A 21,822-nucleotide genomic window follows, 5' to 3' on the forward strand; every position below is an offset into this window, starting at 1 on the left:
TAGCCGGAGATAACCGGAAAATATTTCGATCATTCGTCCGGGAACAGAGGAAGTGACGTTACTCATTTTCAAGATGGCAGACTTTGACGCCTTCGATAGCACTCCCCAACAAAATACCGAAGAAGATCCTGCTGCCGACTTTTTGGCGAGAGAACAAGATGAACTGAAAGGTCTTGAAGACGACAACTTTGGCACAGAACAAACAGATACTGGTAAAATGCGTTTTAGAAATAGAAACAGCGTGGTGTTGGTAGCAGTCAGATTTTCCTTAAAAATGGGCGTTTTAACCTTTATTATGTTAAAAAGATAATCAATTTTTTGTACATTTCAATTCAACTTAAGGTATCCATGTTGTGAAATAATTGGACGGTTTGTACTTCTTTATATATTTATATATATGATTTTGACATTATCAATAATTCATTATAACATGCAGGGTTGGAATTTAACTTTGAGGAGCACTCGCAAAATTTTGCGAGTGCATTTTGAGGCAACTCGTAAAATGAAAAATCAACTTGCAATTTTATAATTTGCTTTATTCCCTTATAATATTGTCAGTATCAATCTTACGTGACTCGACTACTAGAACTTGTTGATGGCTTATTCAATTTGGGGGGTACGAAAAGACTCATCAGATGCTGGCCACTTTTTGATAACAAAGCTGTCCAATAATTTGACATTGTTCACTTTGTATATTTACCCTCGCCATCGGGTAATACCGATTCGGCAAGCACGCTACACATTTCATTAAGTATTAAAAACAATAGCATAATAAATTTAAAGTAAATAAAGCAACAGTAAATGTAGCGTCTATACTTTGACAGTTGGGCGGAAATATATACAAAGGTTGATGGGGTTTACATATAGTGCGCGAAAGAGCTAAATTTATCCAATTATTGAGCTAGGTGATTACGTCATTTGTATTCACTTTGTATTATGCACGCCTCGGAGCATCCCGGAAAGATTCGAGATAAAACTCGGTCTATTCCATATTTGTTCTATTTTTGAAAACTTACTAGAGCGTGACTCCGTACTGTCTTCTTTATACTGGTAGTGTAAACATGCCATTTATAGGCTGTTTACACTCGACTACGTTGCAGAGTTAATTTCATGTTTATTCTATTTTCCTTTTAATACTTTGTGGTCTAGAAAAAGCCACTCGCAGAATTTTGCGAGCTTGAATAAAAGTCACTCGCAATTTGCAAATGTCGCTCGCATTTTGCGAGTATGCGAGTCTAAATTCGAACCCTGACATGAATCAGAAACATAATGAATTTTGTCTGATCGTCCCAGATCGTAAACCAATATGAACCGTTTCAGTCTGGGCTGTACCATTTTTAGCTCGACTATTCGAAGAATAGGTGGGCTATACTACTCGCGTCAGCGTTTGCTTCCGGTTAAAGTTTTAGGGCAAGTTGGGATTTTCACTTATAAGTCCAATACCCTTCATTCAATTGACTTAATACTTCACACAGTTGTTCAGGGCCATCACATGATGAGGTAAGATAACTCCATATTATTCTTTACACAGATTATGGCCCCTGATTGACTATGGAACTTAGGTTAAAGTTTTAGGGCAAGTTGGAATATTTATTAATAACTTCTATATCCTTTGTTCAATTGACTTAATACTTCCCACAGTTGTTCAAGACCATCCCTCATTGAGGTTACATAACTCCATATTATCCTAAATACAAGTTATGGCCCCTGATTGACTTAGGTTAAAGTTTAAGGGCAGGTTAAAGTTTTAGGGCAAGTTGGGATTTTCACTTATAAGTCCAATACCATTCATTCAATTGACTTGATACTTCACACAGATGTTCAGAGCCATCCCATAATGAGGTTAGATAACTCCATATTATCTTTTATACAAGTTATGGCCCCTGATTGACTATGGAACTTAGGTTAAAGTTTTAGGGCAGGTTGAGATATTGTTTAATAACTTCTATACCCTTCATTTAATTGACTTAATACTTCACACAATTGTTCAGGACCATCACCCAATGAGGTTACATAACTCCATATCCTTAATACAAGTTATGGCCCCTGATTGACTTTGGTTAAAGTTTTAGGCAAGTAAAAGTTAAGGGCAAGTTGGGATTTTAATAAAAAAACTTCTATACCGTTCATTAAATGCACTTAATAATATTCAAAATTATTTACGACAATCTTACAACAAGAAAAATAACTCCGTTTTAAGCCTAAATACAAGTTATGGCCCTTGATTTTTTTAAATTTCCTTTGAAAGGCATATTTGTATATTCTTAACCACATTTTCATAATGGGAAATCAAGTTATTTGAATGACTTGCGTCATTGTTTGGGCGGGCTGGTGGGAGGGCAGCATCAAAGTCACGTTATGTATCAAATAATTTTAGTTAGGTTTGACATAAAGAGACCAAACTTGGTATTATTACATCGTTATTGTATTCTAAGTCAATGCGGCATAGTCGAGCGCACTGTCTTACGACGGCTCTTGTTTAATTTTGGCAATATCATTGGCAAACCTCTGCTGCTTTTTTCCCCAATCTGAGTATAATGGTCTGCTAGTCCAAATAATTGTACGTTGACGGATTTTTTTTAGATTTTTGATATGTCAAATCTTTCACGTACAAATTGTTTAGTATCAAAAGTGGGTAGTTGTTCCGATCAGGATTCCGGGTTAAAGCATATAGCATCTATAAAATATCATTAAAACAAGAAATATTACCAGTTAATGTTATTTTATATTAGTTCCTTACACAAAAAATAAATATCCAACTTATAATTATGAGTTTGATGGCTTTTCTTCATTTCATTCTGTCAAAACATAACAATATATACATGAAGGGCACCTGCAAGGCTTCAGGGCACAGTTTTAAATCGCTCGGAACATTTCGGCCATGGCCGAGTTGTTACGATTGTATAACGAGGTCTATCTCGAAGCTTTGTCGGAGGAGGCCGAGTTATTACGATTGTATCGAGTTGTTCCCCTTCGCATAATTGTTGTCTGTGCCAGTCAACTTTCGTTTTATTGGAAAGGTAAACAACTTGTTTTAATGCAATAAATGCTTGTTTAGTGCAAAATAACATTTCACTTACATTGTAAAATATGAGTATAACTCTTTATAATCAATTTCAACCATAAAATACTTCACTTTAAACAATTTCAATATAACACCCCCGTTTTTTGCACATTCCCGTTTAGACGTTAGGGATTGGAAGAATCCCGTATATATAACACGTCTATTATTTTGGACTAAATGGTCTGCTAATGGGCTGTATAGGTAAGCTGCCGTGTCGGTTCAGCACTGCAGACTCAAACCTTCCAAACTGCAGAGTATGGGGCACTACCATCTGAGTTAACAGGGCATCGGGATCTTTTCAATGCACACTACATTTAAATTATCTTTATGTGATTTTTCTGGCAGAATGAAAGTCTAGACCATATTTTGAAATGATTAATTGAGGTGTTGAACAATGAGGTTATTTTTTTATTTTTTTAGAATGTTTTGTTAACATATTTACAGGTGCTGACTTTTTTGGTGATGAGCAACAGGGAGGAGACCCATTTGGTCAACAGCAGACAGACTTTGCCCCCTCCCCTACCCCAGGGGATGTCTCTCAGCCAGCTCAGGTAAACAGAATTAAGTTGAAATGTACAATAACAGAGTTGTGAAATTTGTCTGACCCAATATAAATATATTTCATCAACTTAATAATCTTATATCCAAACATCATTATTTCTCTTTTCCTTGTCAGATGTCCTGAATTAACTGAAACTACCCCAACTTCTCAAATGAAAATGTTTAAGAAATCTTTAGTTATGAAATGATGAAGCTAAAATGCAAAATGTGAAGGCAATTGTTCCTAATAACATGAACACATAAATGAGATGATCATTATTGAATCTCAAATAATCTATAATTAAATACTAGAAAATATGCTTGGTATAATTAAGTTGGTCATTTTTCAATTTACCATGATTGAAAAGAGCTTATCATTAATTATTAGCTAATGATTTCCAATATATGGCTTGTAAATGTATCATGAACATTTGCAACTGTAGTTTAATGCCTGAAACGAAAACAAAGTTCTGGACAATCAGCATTTTAATGATTCTTAGTAAGGAATATGTTAGAAATTTAACGATTGTTGGTTTGACGATTGTCTAAAGTTTAGCAATTTTTAGAAAAACAATCAGCTCTATGTATAATAGACAATCGAAACCTTGTTCAATATATAAAAAAATAATTAAGTAGGACCAAATATCTGATCCATGTACATATTTGGCACTGCAGTTTGATAGTTTTGACGAAAATGTGCCATCAGGGGAAGCAGAAACGGTAAGACTCTAGGGACAGGGATGCTTACATTGTACACCGCGCCCTTGACTCATGAAATGAAATATGTTTTTCCCATATAAAGATAATGATTCTATATATCTTTAGGGATAGGGAGTAAAATTCTATATATCTTTAGGGATAGGGAGTAAAATATGTTTATCAAGGTGGCTCATAAGACCAAATGGGTAACCTTGACACAAAAATATACAAAATACACATTCCTTACTTTTATACGCCATGTTTGAAAAAAAAATATGGACGATTGAATCTGGGAAAGAGCCATGGGTATTTACTTTTCTGGGTTTGTTAAAGGCATACAAATTGCTTTGAATGCTCTCATAGTGATGTGGGACCTGTTCAATTAACATGAAACCACCCTTATCATGCATGCCTGCTTTAAATTCTTGTTAGACCAGGGAGAGACAGGCTTAGTGGTATTGGTGTCTGCTTCTAAGCCAAGAGGTTGTGGGTTTTAGTCCTACAAGGAATCTGTTCACATGGCCTCTATATAGTATTCATAAAACATATTAAGTAATTTCATCGCTTTCGTAATATTTCATAGCCAAACTAAGATAAAAATAAAAAAAATGCATTTATTGATGAAATTTAATTAAACAATATTGAAAAAAGAACTTTTGGCAATATCAAGAAATTGTATTCTATTACAAATGAGATACTTAAATCAGGAGAAGAACTTATGTTAAGAAATAAACAAGAACACTTAAGGTGTTTGATGAATACCTCCAGAATTCTGCTTACAGCTGTCTTTACAATAAATCTATAAATAATAAGTATTAACTTGTAAGCACTTGTTACTGAACAATAATTTTTGTTGATTATGCATTGTAGAAGTTTAATTTACAAATCATTTCCCCAGATTGGCAAACTCCATTTATTAACGACTTCATTTTCTTAGCATGTAATGCACATGTCCATATGGATATTTATAACCTTAGCAATGAAATGAGACAATTTTGGTTACAAGTTTGTTATTGAAATATAATATGATTTATTCATATTTTGCAGGAGACAGGAGGATATAGCGCTATCACCCAGGTAGACAAGCAGCGTGCTGAGCCTGAGAAGATAAAAATCTGGCGGGAAGAGAACACACGCAGGATTGAGAAGAAAGGTTTGTGATTGGCCAATCAGCACAGCACTTCTGACTGAGATTAGAGATTAGTTTTACTTTCATGTCTTTTATAATGGAATCATGAGGCTTATAAATAAAAATGACTGCCAAAATGTTCACTATATGACTTAAGTTAAATTTGATGAATAGTGATGCAATTTGGTGCATAGGTAGCTCCAGATGTGAAGATATAGCTTGGGGTTGCTAATTTTGTGGGGTCAAAAAGGCTGGTACTAAAATAGAAAAATTATTTCCTCTCAATAATCTGAGTTAGGAATGATGTCATGGTGTTGAAACTTGGTATATGCTCATGTGGTTCCTTACATTGGGATTGCCTATGGGGTCAGTTGGACAGGTTTCTGTTTGTAAAAATTGTTACACTCCATTGGTTAGAATAAATGAAGAAATGATACTTGTTGTGTGAAGATATACCTTGTTTTATTACTTTCATGAAGTGGGTTTATTTAGCAATTGGGGAATGGATTGTATAGCAAAGACATTTGCACCAACACTAAGAATAGGTTTCCATTTTGCTTCACTAGTCAGCAACCTTGGATTTGAACAATAACTACTTAATAAATCTGAGGAAGAAATAATACTTGCTCAGGCTAAGGACCAGTTAAAACAGACTATTTAAATGGAACTTCATGTTGTCAGAACATGCACAAATAAAAAGGATATATATTTCAGATTCTGAAGAAAAAAAACGTATAGAGGAATGGCGCGATATTGCCAAGAAAGAGCTTGATGATTGGTATAAACACCATGACGAACAGCTGAACAAGACTAAGGAAAACAACCGGTAGGTTTGTTATGGTCGACACCACAGGGCTTGAGGAAAGTTTAAAAGTTTTTGCGGTGTTATTGGCTTGAAACGAAACTCATTTATTTTGTGTTTCCCTGTAATTTCAGCGTAAATACTGAAAAAAATCTGATTGTTTATTAAATGATGTTGCCAAACATATATTCATGTATGTAATTGTCAAGTATCAATACAGGTTGTACTGTAGAATTACCACCCATATATTTGAATTGTCAATTTATTTTAAAGATTGTATATAAGGTTTACATAATGCATTCTTCACAAAATAGTAGAATCTGTATAAAAATGGTTTAATTGTAACTGGCAGGCATGCTAAAATAATGGAAAAACCTGCATATGATGAGTTCCTTATAACGAACATTAACAAATCCATTGAAAACCTTTGTATTCCTGTAATCACCTTTGCCATTTGTCTTTGAATCTGCAACAAATTGCTGTGGTTGCCTTGTGTTATGTTTTTTTATTTAGGTCATTAGAAATGACTTACAGCTTTAAGGTTATAGTGAAATGCATGTACTAACAATTAGATTTCATTAACAATAGTCATACGAAAGGTTGTTTTTTTGCTTTAAAAATACTTAAAACATAAGGAGAATATTATAAAGGACATTGATGATATTTTGTTGTTTCATTCATAAAAGAATTCAATTGAAGCTCTTGTAAGTATTGTAAAATTGTAATGCTATGAATGACATCATCAAAAATTATGAGTATGCATTATATGGTTGTGATGTGGGCATTTTATTTGCATTGAAAGGGGTGGGATTTAATTTTCTTTTGATTATTGGCAGAGGTTATAAGTTTAACATTCATTTCAGCAGCCCATCAAACAGAACATTTCCTTTGAAAATATGCATGTTTTTCTAAAAGCAGAATATTGTTTACACACATGAATACAAAGATTTCCCTTTAAATCTTCAAAAATATCTTGAGAGTGAGTCCATGGCAAATATTCTGGCTAGGACCCCCATTTCCACTTTACTCGGCATCATCAGGAGCCCAAGCTGAAAAATCGTAAGGAATACCCTGATATGAATATTTTTGGGATCAAAAATATGAACTATTTGTCCATCTGAGTGGGAAGTCATGGGTTCTATTCCAGGCATAATTATGCAAATAGCAATTTGTACAGTCTGTCACATATGTTGGACACATGATAAAATAATTCTTCTCTCAGATAACGACTCGCATCACATTCAGGCTTGGTTTTTTGCAAAAATTATTACCAAAATTTACCAACAATTATTCAAGGATAGATAAAAAAAATCAGGTCAAATCGGATTTCATTTTCAAAATATGAATTCCCCCAGATCTCTGAAATAAGCCTGAAATGGAAAAGGAATAAGAAATGTCAAAAACTTAAATATACTATGGTATGCAGGCAATTGTATATTCTGTGGAGAATATCTGCATTCTCTTTGTATAGTCAAATGCATTTACTATACAGCAGTGGTCAAAATTAACACTGGTAAAATGTCTTCCGGGCTTGCTCAAATGTAAATAGCAGGGCTTGTTAAAGAATTTGATGCCAAGCAATAGTTATAAGAATTCAGGCTTGTTCATCTTATTTCAATGACTGATGTAGGGCACTATGTCTATGTACATGTTACATTGTATGATATATTCTGAATGTAACAGGGCTGATTTCCAGATCAAGGCTTCTAAATTATGGCCCAACCTCCGTGAAGAGACTCAATTATATTTTCCAATAGTTATATCATTAGCAATTCTAAAGAGTACCTTTCTAAAGTCTAGCTTGATCTATGGGATCAAGTTATTTGTTGGAAGTCCCCAACTAGATGTGCCAATAGTTCCATTCAGTTTTCACGTCAATTGGATGGACAATTGGATATAGGGCCCATGCGCGAGACTGACATATTCCTTCCATATTTGAATAGAGTAACACTTGCCTTATGCCGACCCTTCAAAACGCTTTATTCTGTTGATTGGGCTTGCAGTTGCACTTGTGTATAAATCTATACGTCCCTTCCTTCCTAACATTTTCATGTCATCTTTCCTTTCCGTGTCTAGCTCTGGACCGTAAGTGATTATATAAATGTTCCGTACACTTGTATGTTGTGTTTGTCTGGTTTAAACAAGGAACTATATTCACCAACTACTTCAGTCTGAATTTGATACTGAGAAAGTTAATATTTAAATTCAAAAGAAAGTCATCAATATTATTCCTTTTGAGGAAAAGTAAGTAGTTGATAGTGAACTGAGGCATGTTTAACGTGTAACTCACATTTCATCATCAATATGGATATTATTTTGCTGATTTTTTTACAAGAAAATAAAGGTTGGCTAATTTGCAGCTTTTGTCTCAAACACAGACTCCCGATGTTGGTGAAAATGGGCCCAGTGTTCTCAATAAGAACAGGCCGCTGACGATAAAAGGCATCTTCAGGCAAAATTTTAGCCTTTGCGAACTTAAGGAATGAGCTCTCTTCTATGTCTTCAGAATTAAATGCTACTTTATAGGTTTTGGCCTGTTCAAGTTATTCTATTTGAGAATACTGGAAAAAATACTGTGAAATCATTCATTTTAATGGTGGTTAATTTCAAACTTTGCTTATAAATGAAATTATTTCATATATCAAATTAACTAGGCACAACTCAAACTTCAAATCCTTATTTTAGACAACTATTATTTGAATATTATTCTTCACTTTTTGATGGAAATTAAACCTAACAAAAAGATGATTTCACAATCTTTGTGTTGTTTGCTTAGAGCTGGGTAGCATGTTATAGATGTTTTGTCTTGTTTGTCTGTCTGTCTGTCTTTTTGCTGTGAATCATTAATATTCTTTCTTCCAAGAGTTAATGGAAAATATTCTTCACTTTCAAAATATGAAATGTATCCAAGAAAACTGAAAAATAAAACACATGTTATAAGCCTCTATAAGAAATATACAGACCTTTTAAATCATATAAACTAGAGAGGCTGGGTGTGATGGGGCTAACGAAAGCAAAAATGTCTTGTAAGATTTTTGTGTACAGAAGCAGACAAAATTAAATGCATAGAAGCATTGTTTGCTTGCTACGGCTTGTTAAGGTGTGATCACTCTTTAATGATATATATGGATGTGAATTTTATCTTGACAAGTGAGAGCATCATCAGAACCCACACATTATTATTTTGATTATTGTACAGGAATGAGGATATACCATGGGAAAATAGGCTAGCAAAACTTTGTCATACTTTGTAATGCATGAATATTCATGCGAAACTTATCGGCTATTTCTATATTGTCTGACCAATTGGTTGGAACTTGTCAAAGTTAACAACAAGGTTAATGTCAGTGTTAATGTCATTATTGCATACTTTCAAATCTTTCATTTTGTTCTTAGTTTTGTGCACACACCTGTGATCTGCAGTATTTCTTTGAAGAATTGATACAACTGCATCAGCTGTGCTTGTTTAGTTTTTACGTATGAGCACAACATACAAATTAAATATTTTAGCTTAAGAGTAAACAACGATGCCGTTATTCACATTGTTTACTTGAAGGAAGCTCCTACAATTTTGACATATTGCATATTGCTATTAGACAAATATATTTGTGTTGGAAATGGGAAAGAAATATATCTATATATAGAGAATTATGGGTTAGTGCAGTGGGTGGGAAATTTATCTGGCAAGGGCGTTGGAATTCATTGGTTCGAACCAAGATCGAACCAGATCGATTCCCAAGTGCAGCCAGATACAAAAAAACAACGCATCCCCGCCACTTTACCTATTATTCTGTTTATTCTGTCAGATAATATGATATGTTTCATTTCATCAAACACTGGCTTAAAACATGTTTTTATGTTTAAGTATATTTCTTTAACTACTTAACATGTAAAAGGTTAGGCAGATTGTACAAGATTTTTAAGATAGATCTTCATGGATACATGATAGGTATTGGATCATTTATGAAGCATGGTCAATGTTGTTTTATTTTGTGTAAAATATTGTGCAATCTTCATTTCAATCATTTTGTTATTAAATTTGTCATTTGTTGAAAAAATTATGTCAGGAATTGTAATGACATGTTAGCTCTCATTCCATGAAATGAAATGTTCATGAAAAAAAATGTTAGCTCTCATTCTTTTTAAAACATTGTTTAACAAATTATATTATAATTGATATAATAAGAAGCAAAATTAATACCCACTGCCTGCACTTACACATTAATCTTTATGTTTATCAGAGCAATTTAAATTCTAATGAAAACAATCCTATTTTGATTTATTTCCACCATTTATACCATGACGCTCTGCTTCATCATGTACGGTGGGACTAACATTGTATGCTCCTTTCTTTATATTTAGTACTCATCTTAAGTAAGGTAAATGAAATGAAGTACCAGGATTGCCAAAGATCGCGGTACTATATTCATAAAATAGTTTGTTTTTGATTTACCCAGGGATTTACTTTTTTGTTTCATGCATAGCTGTGTACATAACACAATTTTACTCAAATTTCAGAGAATCAGAAGCCGCTTTCGTCGCAGATCGGGACCAGACTCAACCAGGAGAAGAATGGGAGAAAATCTGCCGATTGTGCGAGTTTAACCCGAAAAACTCCAAAAATACAAAGGATATTTCCAGGATGAGGTCCATTCTCCTTCAGCTTAAGCAGACACCCCTAGTCAGATAAATGGATCAGTCCATGTTATAAACTTTTGAACACAATTTAGCGCATAACAGCTAAACAAATTTTTCAAAATCTGAAGAGAGTGACGTTTCAGTAGTTTTACCCGGTACAATACAGTAAAAGGAATAAATCACTCTCAGAAGTCTCAATTACACAAGAGGAATTTATCTAGATAAATAATTGCCAATGAAATGATTGATTTTGTTAATATTAAAGACAAGTTGTCCAAAAAGATCAAGAATATCTATGTTGTTATGAATGTTTAGCATATCATTAAACAAAACAAAACATAAAAGTTTGAACCATATGTTTGGTACAAATAAATTGATGAAACAGTTTCATTTGTAGAAAGAATAATGTGTGTTGTGATTTGTGCAATATTATGCAAAAATGTCAGATTTTGTTTTTCGAAGTTTTGTAATTAATTAGTGTACGGATTTTTTGCGTGAAAAACAGTGAAAATTATCACATTCCAGTTCTATAATAATAAAAATATTTTAAATTTAGCATAGGTTTGTCTTCATTGTGTTTATCAAAAAAATATTACAAAACTGTCCTGAAAAACAGAAGTATTCACACATTAATTTTGTTTTTAAAAGTATATGTTGTATTTATATGATTACCATAGAATAAATATCCATTATGTACAGTTTGTTGCTTTTTAACCTGACTACTTAAAGATTTCAAGTTTTTATATTTTTTGAGATGGAAAAAATTAATTGCATGACCTTGAAGCGTGTCCCTGACCTCTTGACAAATTGCTATTCATGGATTCATTCACCTTGAAATGTGATCTTGACCTTTTGAAACATTACTATTCATGGATTCATTGACCTTGAAATCTGTTCTTGACCTTTTGACATATTACTATTCTGGATTCATTGACCTTGAAATGTGTTCTTGACCTTTTGACATATTACTATTCATGGATTCATTGACCTTGAAATGTGTTCTTGACCTTTTGACATATTACTATTCTTGGATTCATTGACCTTGAAATGTTTCCCTTACCTTTTGACATCCGACTTCTTGGATCCATTGACCTTGAAATGTGTCCTTGACCTTTTGTCATATAACTATTCATGGATTCATTGACCTTGAAGTCTGTCCCTGACCCTCCAACAAATGACTATTCATGGATTCATTGACCTTAAAGTGTGCCCCTGACCTTTTGTCATAAATATTCACGTCCCAGGTGTACCTCAAAGGTCAAGGTCACACTTAGAGGCTAAATGTTAAAATGAGTACTTCAAGAGACTTGCATTGAATTTTCACCATGATCAGGTTGGGTATCGGGCACAAGTTCCCGATCTGTACCACAAAGGTCAAGGTCACACTTCAGAAATCAAGGTTGAGATGATTCCTGTATACAGGTCTGTTCCTTCTCAATGCCTTTTCTTTACCATGCATTATAGCATTTTCAAGAAAGTAGAAATGGTGTGCGAGACAAAGCTGTCAAAATGGTTTTGTGTATGTGCATGAGCACATCTCTCGGGACTGAACCGTGTCCGGGCTGTATCTTGACCATGCATTATGAAATTTTCAAAAATATTGCCATGAAGGTTCACAATGATGAGGTGGGGTATCATTCATGATCCAGGTCTGTACCTCAATGGTTAAGGTCATGCTTAAAGGTCAAAGGTTGAAATATGTCAGGATTGACATATCTTGACTTAACTTGGTATTTAGGAAGAGTTTATGGAGACCTTTCATGGGATTGCATTTGGGGCCACTAGGGTCAAGGGCAATGTCACTGTTACTTAAGTAAGGGTTGAAATATCTTGACCAAACTTTCTATAGAGCAAGAGTTAATGGATATATTTCATGGGATTGCATTTGGGGCCTCTAGGGCTATTGGATTGCATTTGGAGCCCCTGGGGTCAAGGTCACTGTAACTAAACATTGAAAAAAATGTTGAAACTGAATAACTTTAGTTAGGGTTGACATAATTATCATGACCAAACTAGGTATGTAGGAAAAGTTTATTGAAGACTTCCATGGGATTGCATTATGGGCTCCTAAGGTCAAGGTAAGTGCTACTCAAATTAGAAAAAAAAGTTGAATCCCACTATTCAGGCTAGAGTTCTTCTGTCAATCATTGAAATCCTGGTTTCGTCACATTACAGTATTCCATTTTTATGCCCCCACAAAGTGGCGGCATATAGGGTTGCCCTTGTCCGTACGTACGTCTGTCTGTCTGTACGTACGTACGTCCCGAAGATTGTTTCCGATCTAATTCTTGAAAACTGTTTGTCCAATCCTCACCAAACTTTAAACACATGTTTGTGACCATAATATCTTGATCAAGTTTGATAGTCATGGAAATCGCTTTAGTCATTTAGGAGTTACGGCCCTTTTTTGCCAAAAATACTTCAAAAATATATGTTTCCAATCTAATTCTTGAAAAGTATGTGTCCAATCCTCACCAAACTTTACATACATGATTGTGACCATAATATCTTGATCAAGTTCGATAGCCATGGAAATCGCTTTTGTCATTTAGGAGTTACGGCCCTTTATTTGCAAAAAAAGACTTGAGATTATCCTGAATAATCATTATGGCTTATTTTCTGTGACAAAAAATCGAAGTGGGGGCATCCGTGTCCTATGGACACATTTCTAGTTTTTATTAAATGGCAACAAATGTAAGATCCTATTCATGTTAACATACAAAGACCCATTCTGTGCCCTCTTCTTGATGTGCTTTCACCAGCAGTCAATGAAGCTATTCAAATGTAGCAAAAACAACAACAGGTATGTACTCATGATATTTATTTGTTTTGTTTCACATTTTAAGCACAACAGCATTTATATACAATGGTTTAATATTAAACCTAGTCCAAACACTTGAAACTTTTATTTTATGTGCTGTGAAAGTGAAAAAAATCATTTCTTTGATGCTTCGATATTTTATGTTACAGTGTATTTTTTCCCTTTCAACATCGTAAATTGTATTGAAATGCAAAGCTACTCCCGAGTTCAATATCTGCTTACTTATAACAATATCCCAGTAACAACTTATGCCATTCATAGATATATTACATGAGAAACCATTCATTACAGAATTGATTGTCCATGTTTTCTAAAATTGAATCAAAACCAATCCCAGTTTAATCAATTTCCTGTTAAATGGCCACAAATATAACATTCTATTTATACAAAAATACTGACTTGATGATTTGAAGTGTGATTCATAAAATGTCGCTACTTAGCGCACAAATTTTCAACACATTCATTGATGACGTCACGTCAAAAGTTATTACACTAGTAGTATACCAAAAATATATAATGAAATTATTTCACAATGGTTAACTCATTCATTAATTTAAATCAATGTTATTTATTCATCTACATTTTACCATGATCTTTTCTTAAAGGGACAAGACACCAGATGATAGCATTGCAAGAAAAAGAAAATTATCAAAAACTTAATAAAATAATTAATATCGCTGTGTATAACTCATTGAATCTGACTTACTGATGTATCACATCACCTACAACACATGTATCTTCCGCTTGTTTTGCATATTTTTCCAATTCAAAATTTACGGGGTCCGTCTACCACATAAATCCCAGTAACTTTAAAAATAGAATCTGATATTTATTTGTACTACGGTAATTATGTGACTTTCACAAGGATGTATTATCAGTCTTAATCTCATACTAGCTAGTATTGACAATTCTAGGGTTGTTTTGAGGAAATACGGTATTTGCCAATATTGGAACTATCTGGTGTCTAGTCCCTTTGAATGAGCTGAGCCAAAATAATATTGAAGTAATTCATTTTCACCCAAATGTTATTCTGTTTAAAACAATACTCCAGTACTGTACTGTACAGAAAACATTAAATCGAGCATATCAGACTTATTACATTCTGTACAACGGTATTAAAGATGTGCCCTTACTCCCAAATTTACAACAATTAATACAATTGTTTTAATATAGCAAATAGGATGATTAATGTTGAAAACAATGGTTCTGATGAGGGATACCGAGTTTGATTTGAAAGAAATGAGCATAAAACACAGTATTTTACTTATGAGACCACAGTAAATCTTTTAGCATTCACCAATGATTTAATATTTGTGTGCTTTCTGCTATTATATATACGGTTACAATCTTGTTATCAGTAATTAATATTTTACATAAATGCATTATTAAGCAATTAGTGAAAGGTTTATCAGTCAAAATTGATATTTGTTATACATGTGTATGTATTGGTTTTGAAAAAGAGTGTCACTTTAAGTGAAAAAAATTCCTTGTGCAAGAATTCAACTATAAGTACTCATCTATTTGCATACCTGTACCTGTACCAATTTTACGTACCGTACAAACACAGGCATGCGCATCAAACAAACAGTAATTAAAGGGTTTAAGTGCACAAAAAGGTTGAAAACCCTGTACATCCAATATACACAGCAAATACTAATGAACATGATGCTGGCTGTCAATCATCAATTTAACTGACCAATCAAAGACAATAGCACATGGTCATAACACTCAAACAGATACATTTCAACACCTCTGACAAACCACCTCCTACAATTCAGCAGGACTCTCAGACATTTGGTTCATCTTAATTCACTGCAGTCCATGAAAGTATGCCACGTCGGAAAAGAGCACCAGAGACACCATTCAATCGATCTCCAAAATCCATCACGTTCCACTGATCTGGTGTGAATTTCATTTTCTGTAATTGGGATTTCTCCATCTAAAACCACTCCTATCATCAGCACTAAAGTCAGAGAGTCTACATTCGACATATTCCTTACTCTGTTTTTGGTGTGAATTTCATTTTCTGTAATTGGATTTCTCCATCAAAATACACTCCTCTCATCAGCACTATAGTCAGTGATTCTACTTTCGATATATTCTTTACTCTGTTTTTGGCGGGTATTTAATTTTCTTGATTACGTCCTTTAAAACAACTAGAACGGTCCTGGGCGAGGCATTCCGTACGCCATCATGCTCTGTTGTTGGCCTCGGAACAGCAGACTCTGTTGTGGCTGCACATGTACGGGGTATAAAGCCTGAGGGACCATTTGTTGCTGGGAGAAGACCATCCGACCCCCCATCCCCACCCCCGGACCACCCATGCTCACCCCTGGGGCACCAGGACCCACCCCAGGGACGGACTGTTGCAGGCTTACATGAGGCTGACCTCCCATCATCATCTGAAATTATATCATATATATATATATAAATAAGATAATGACAGCATCCTAGGTAAAGGTTGTAAGTAAGATTACATGTTATTTGTTTTTTCCCGTATAAAAGACCAGTTCATTTTTTTTTAATCAGTGTATGTCATTTATACGTTGAAGTTAATATTAAAACAATCAACTCTAAATAACTTTATTCTAATTCTTTAAAAAATATAGAGCTAATCATATTTTCAATTTTTTGTTGTGTATAAAAATGAATATTAAAAGTAAAAACATCAATTCAAATTTAAAAGGAAAACTTAAAAAAAGGCAGATAGGCATGCTAAAAGGGTTGCAGGTCTTCAGAGAAAAGCTTTTAAAGTACAGTATCTGATGTGCTAATACGATTTTTGTTTTATCGCGTCATCATTGACAATAATTTTTTATACTTTGATACCTGGTGACCACATTTAATTTTAGTATATTTGAAAGGGTGTTTCATAAAGTACTGATAACTAATACATTAAAAAAAAATGACCAAAAAATATAGATCAATAAAGTTATTACAGATTTTGTGTCTTGTTCTTTATTTCCACAAGAAATAACATATTTTGTTAACTTTTCAAGACCAAAAATGTTTATTTGTTTAAAAAACCATCAATCAGCCGATTGTTCAGACCGTTTGTTAAAGTTAACAACGTTTTTAACATCATCTTTGTTAACTTTCAAATATTTACTGCTCTGGAAGTTTAAATTCATACACTTGTGATTTGCAGTAATTCTAACAGGATTAGAGGCATTTATTTGTCAGTACCTTTTTTATTTAATATATGAGATTTGTCGGTACCTTTTTTATTTAATTATATTTTTTATTTAAATATATATGAGATGTCGGTACCTTTTTTACTTAAATATATGTGATTTGTTGGTACCTTTTTTATATAAATATATGAGATTTGTCAGTACCTTTTTTATTTAAATATATGTGATTTGTTGGTACCTTTTTTATTGAAATATATGTGATTTGTCGGTACCTTTTTTATTTTAATATATGTGATTTGTCGGTACCTTTTTTATTTAAATGTATGAGATTTGTCAGTACCTTTTTTAATTAAATATATGACATTTGTCAGTACCTTTTTTAATTAAATATATGACATTTGTCAGTACCTTTTTTATTTAAATATATGAGTACATCATCACAAAATTCACGTTTAAAAACTAACTATCTTGTTAATCACACTGAACAATCGGCCCAATGTATGATTGACTTATTTTGTTCTCTACTGATATAACCCATTTACATGACACCTGCATGATAAAGGGTCACTAGGCACCCAAAATTTACAAAATTGTGCATCTCCCAGCTTGGATATTATGAAACAAATAGCTGAAATTCCCTAAACCATTAAAGGAAAACATCCTGTGCATCTCGTATTAACAGAAACTAGACACTTTTGATGCAATTTTTTAACTGTTGATAATCATGCAAAGAGATTCCTATAAATTTTCACTGAAATTTATATAATTTAACCAAAATTAAAAACAATGTGCATGTCATGTGACTAACTGGGTGGAAAAAAAGGTAAGAAGAACAGGCAGTCAACAGTTTTGAATATAATGATGTGTCAAGAGTTGCCTTCCCTTGCATAAAATATGAACCAAGCCAAAACAAAAGCTGTGAATTAGAAACATGTCAAGTCATCCAAAAGACGACTCAACAGAACATATTTCTTACACATGCTTCCCTGATGATAGAAAGAATTCATGCGGATTAATATAAGGCCACAGTTTTTAAATATTTTGTTTTGCGTTACACTACCCATATTTTGAAGGGAGATTATTTTATTTTTTACTTCCTAACCCCTTCTTTATGGAATGAAAAACCTCCAAAAATATGACAATCAAAGATTTTTTAATTCGGTCTTGAGTCATTAGACTCTTGGATGAACAAGCCCTTATCCTTTCACTAGTGCTTGCCATAAAAAAGCACAATCCCAGCTATATAAAATCCAGAGTTTGAGTAAGCCCAGAGAGCATTTCACCAGAGCAGGGCTGGCATCTTGTGTCAATTTCAACCACTGGTCCGTCAGAAAACACAAAACAAACTATTAATTGTGGCCTAAGTAAATTAATGAAATGCGACCAGCATGCTGCAATAGATAAGACGGTAATACCTTATTTGCATTTGTGTTAGTAGTCTGAATGCTGGAAGCTAGAACGACCTGTTACACACACAACACAGGATGCTAGGTTAAACCAAAATCTCACTACATGTTTTACTCTACTTTTAGTACTTCTATACAAATCATATATTTTCTGATTTTGTTGATTTCAAACTCGAGCAGTAACATTTTCCAGTCAATATCAAAATCAAAGAATATAGGGACATGCTAGCACTTCTTGGGAAATTTTCTATCGGTCCCTCCTGCGTTCATACAGCATGAACATAAGAAAAATACTATGAATCGCTATTTTACATCTCAAGATAAATATTCATCACGATAAAACATAAGTAACATATTCTGAACCCGAGTATTTATTGTTAAAAAAAGGATATCGCTAACATACATTTGTATAAAAGAATAACTGATAATTGTAACACTTTATACCACTGGTTAAATGAGGTCTTGCGAATCCAATTATTGCGCAATATTGAAATAAACTATGACTAAATAACCAGGGGCGTACATGAAGCATTTTGAAATGTACGCCCATACACTTGAGAGCGGTGAACAAAAGTAAAGGTATTTCTATATTCTGGTCCCAATACAATATATGGGGTTCGAGCAGGACCAATATCCCCTGACAGGGGACTTTTTTACTGGCCATTTCGCGGAAACCTTGATTCATTTGTACGCCTGGGCGTACTGGAGTATGTCTAGATACGCCCCTGATAACCCTGTGTTTAATAAAACAATATGAATGTTTTCTATGCACATAAGACTAGGCAAATGAAAATATTTGGTTATACTCAAGTCATGTTGAAAATTATGTTATGCCATAAGCTGAGTATAAACAAAATTAGATACTGCAGAATCTTAGGATAATGATATATTGAATTTCAGCAACTTTTACAAATTTGCGAAACATGAAAATATTTCAATATCGTTCTAAACAAAACTGAACATATCTCTTACACATGCTTTCCAGCAGACTGCCAAATCACAAACTCAACCAACACCTACAACCAGATATACAGTATTCACACCATACAGACACACAGCAACACTCGATACATAATATAACCCCAAAATGGCGGCTGGACTACTTACAGGTTGAACATTGAATCTCTGTCTCGGCATCTGGGCCACTGCTGGATTCATGTTGAACATCAGAGGGCTGCCCATCGCCTGGACTGACCCGGGCTGCAAACATAAGCAGAGAAATATATATACATAGAATAAACCCTTGTCGGACTACACAGGTCATGTAAGATTCATGTTCAACATCAAAGGGTTATCCATCACCTGGACTGAAGCCGGCTGGAAATATTTAGCAGTCATATATATATATATATATATATATATATAATATATATATATATATATATATATATATATATATATATATATATATATATATATATATATATATATATATATAATATATATATATATATATATATATATACATAGAATTAACCCCTGTTTGGCATCTCAGCTACTGTAAGATTCACTTTGAACATCAAATTTTGAACATTTATTGCCTAGATTGTGGAGAAATACAGCAGTGAAAGATATACATAACATATCGGTTCAGCCATATTTTTGGGACTGAGTGCTGCAGAAAAGGGACAGAGTGCAAGGAAAAAAGGGCACATTGTTTTGCGCTGTGAAGGATATAGTGCAGCACCCTTTCATAAGTCTTAAGCTAAAACCCTAAAGCCTAAACCGCTGTCGAAGCATATGGGATACTGTAAGACACTCATGTTAAACATTATATGTCGAAGCATATGGGATACTGTAAGACACTCATGTTAAACATTATATGTCGAAGCATATGGGATACTGTAAGACACTCATGTTAAACATTATAAAGCTGCCTATCACCTGGACTGACACAGGCTAGACAAATATAGCAGATATATATCACTGGAAACTCTGAGATAAGAAATATCCATCAAGAAATTCATCAGAGGCAACACTTCAGAACACTTTCAAGACTTTATTGAAACATCCCACTGTGTTTGAAGCATTTTAAGATCCTAAAACCGCTTTTAAATGTGCAAAAGTTGTCAAGAGCTAAAGAAAAAATCATGGAAATCTGCGGAAAATTCTCACCCCTCATGTATACATTAGGGATTGAAAATCGGACCAAAGTCATAATCGATCATCGAAAATAATCGGACGAGCCATTTCGATCAATCATCGATTATATAATCGAAACGAACAAGTGAATATATTACAAATATATCCCAAACTATATTGGTTTGTACATACATGTCATTAAATGAATAAACATATTACAATCAGTTATGTTTTATATGCTGTTATGTTATACATTCCAGGTTACAATTGATAATTTAGTAAAATGTTTTTAGGAAATAACATAATTCTAAAATAATTGAGAATAAAAACTTGATTTTTCCACACTACAAGTATATATCAGGCCCGTAGAACGTTCGCACGTGAATTCAATTTTCGCCTTAAAATCAGTTTTGGCGACTGCAAAATAATGTCTTGACTAAATAAATAAAATTTTATTGATCTGCTTGAACATATTTATATTATGAACATATTTATATTATTAAAATCCTAAAGGGACGCAAACGCGAACACATTTTAGGAAGATATGCTAGTGTTTGATAACCAGTGTGTACCGTTAGGGCGGCGTTTTTTATTCTGCTTTAACATTCAAAAAACAAAACAAAGGAAGCGGCAAATTGAATTAACTTGAAAAACAGCAAATGTTCATACATGTTGACAACAATAATACGAGGTATTGGTTTATTTAAGTACAGTCGTTCTACTTGCTAAGTGTTAATGTTAATTGAATTGAATTCAGTTATTCAGGACATGAACAGACAGATGTCAGTGATTCGTTCAGAATAATTCGGATAGACGTGTTGTGGAATTTTCAAGGTGATCAATTGAAATTGGAATGGCAACATAAAAATGACAACAAAATGTTGTTTGCCTGTGTGTCCCACTCTCAAAAATTAAATAATAAAAGTAAATTTAATTTGAGAGTGAGTTAACTCATCATAGTCAAGCCAGGGCAAAACTAGAGATTGCTTTTTTGAAAAAGCGCATGTCTCCCCCATTGTGTGGTCGTAGGTGAGAAATAATCAATGATGGATCCCAAAATCAATAGGGGCCATCAACTAGTCATGACTAACTGGCATACCAAGTATGAAGTTCCTGGGTGTAAACGTTCTTGAGTTATTGAGCAGAAACCGGTTCTTCACCTCAAGGTCAGTGACCTTGACCTTTGACCAACTGATTGCAAAATCAACTAGACATCATGACCAACCTCACTTCAAAGTTTGGTGAACCTAGATCAAAGCATTCTCCTGATATTGCACGGAAATATTTTTTTACATTAGAGGTCACAGCGACGTTGACCTTTGACCTTGTGACCCCCCAAAATATAGGAGTTTTCTAAACCTCATGATCAACCTCCCTACCAAGTTTGGTGAACCTAGGTCAAACCATTCTCAAGATATTGAGCGGAAATGTTTTTTACATTGGGGGTCGCCGCGACCTTGACCTTTGACCTAGTGACCCCAAAAACAGTAGGGATCTTCTACACCTC

At 33.8% G+C, this 21,822-nt stretch overlaps 2 protein-coding genes across 8 annotated transcripts in view; one reads left to right on the forward strand and one right to left on the reverse strand.

Moving 5' to 3' along the window:
- The first annotated feature begins 43 nt into the window (after positions 1 to 43).
- Positions 44 to 11,568, forward strand: LOC128205837 (clathrin light chain A-like). Of its 3 annotated transcripts, XM_052907840.1 has the most exons (7): positions 44 to 212; positions 3,509 to 3,615; positions 4,280 to 4,324; positions 5,351 to 5,456; positions 6,147 to 6,258; positions 6,921 to 6,938; positions 10,753 to 11,568. In XM_052907840.1, the coding sequence occupies exons 1-7, from the start codon at positions 74 to 76 to the stop codon at positions 10,922 to 10,924; spliced, it is 699 nt and encodes a 232-aa protein (XP_052763800.1). In that variant the 5' UTR covers positions 44 to 73; the 3' UTR covers positions 10,925 to 11,568. The 3 variants fall into 3 exon arrangements, with proteins under 3 accessions (XP_052763800.1, XP_052763801.1, XP_052763802.1); XM_052907841.1 differs by lacking the exon at positions 6,921 to 6,938; XM_052907842.1 differs by lacking the exon at positions 4,280 to 4,324.
- A 2,112-nt stretch (positions 11,569 to 13,680) lies between these two features.
- Positions 13,681 to 21,822, reverse strand: part of LOC128205613 (protein kinase C-binding protein 1-like) — a 38,907-nt gene continuing 30,765 nt past the window's right edge. For 4 of the 5 annotated variants that reach the window (XM_052907360.1, XM_052907364.1, XM_052907362.1 and 1 more), the window contains 3 exons: positions 19,341 to 19,433; positions 18,243 to 18,290; positions 13,681 to 16,095 (listed from right to left, as the gene is read on the reverse strand). In XM_052907360.1, coding sequence (XP_052763320.1) covers positions 15,850 to 16,095; positions 18,243 to 18,290; positions 19,341 to 19,433 — 387 coding nt within the window. In that variant the 3' untranslated portion in view covers positions 13,681 to 15,849. The remainder of the gene's footprint in view (positions 16,096 to 18,242; positions 18,291 to 19,340; positions 19,434 to 21,822) is intronic. The other variant, XM_052907361.1, reaches the window with a different exon arrangement.

Source organism: Mya arenaria, chromosome 10 (assembly GCF_026914265.1).
Source record: "Mya arenaria isolate MELC-2E11 chromosome 10, ASM2691426v1".
In the NCBI taxonomy this organism is placed as follows: Eukaryota; Metazoa; Mollusca; class Bivalvia; order Myida; family Myidae; genus Mya; species Mya arenaria.

Excerpts from the sequence above, each read along its gene's own strand:
- LOC128205837 (XM_052907840.1), top strand. The coding sequence starts at position 74 with ATGGCAGACTTTGACGCCTTCGATAGCACTCCCCAACAAAATACCGAA. Across the intron at positions 213-3,508 it reads CACAGAACAAACAGATACTG|GTGCTGACTTTTTTGGTGAT; the intron begins GTAAAATGCGTT and ends ACATATTTACAG. Across the intron at positions 3,616-4,279 it reads ATGTCTCTCAGCCAGCTCAG|TTTGATAGTTTTGACGAAAA; the intron begins GTAAACAGAATT and ends TTGGCACTGCAG.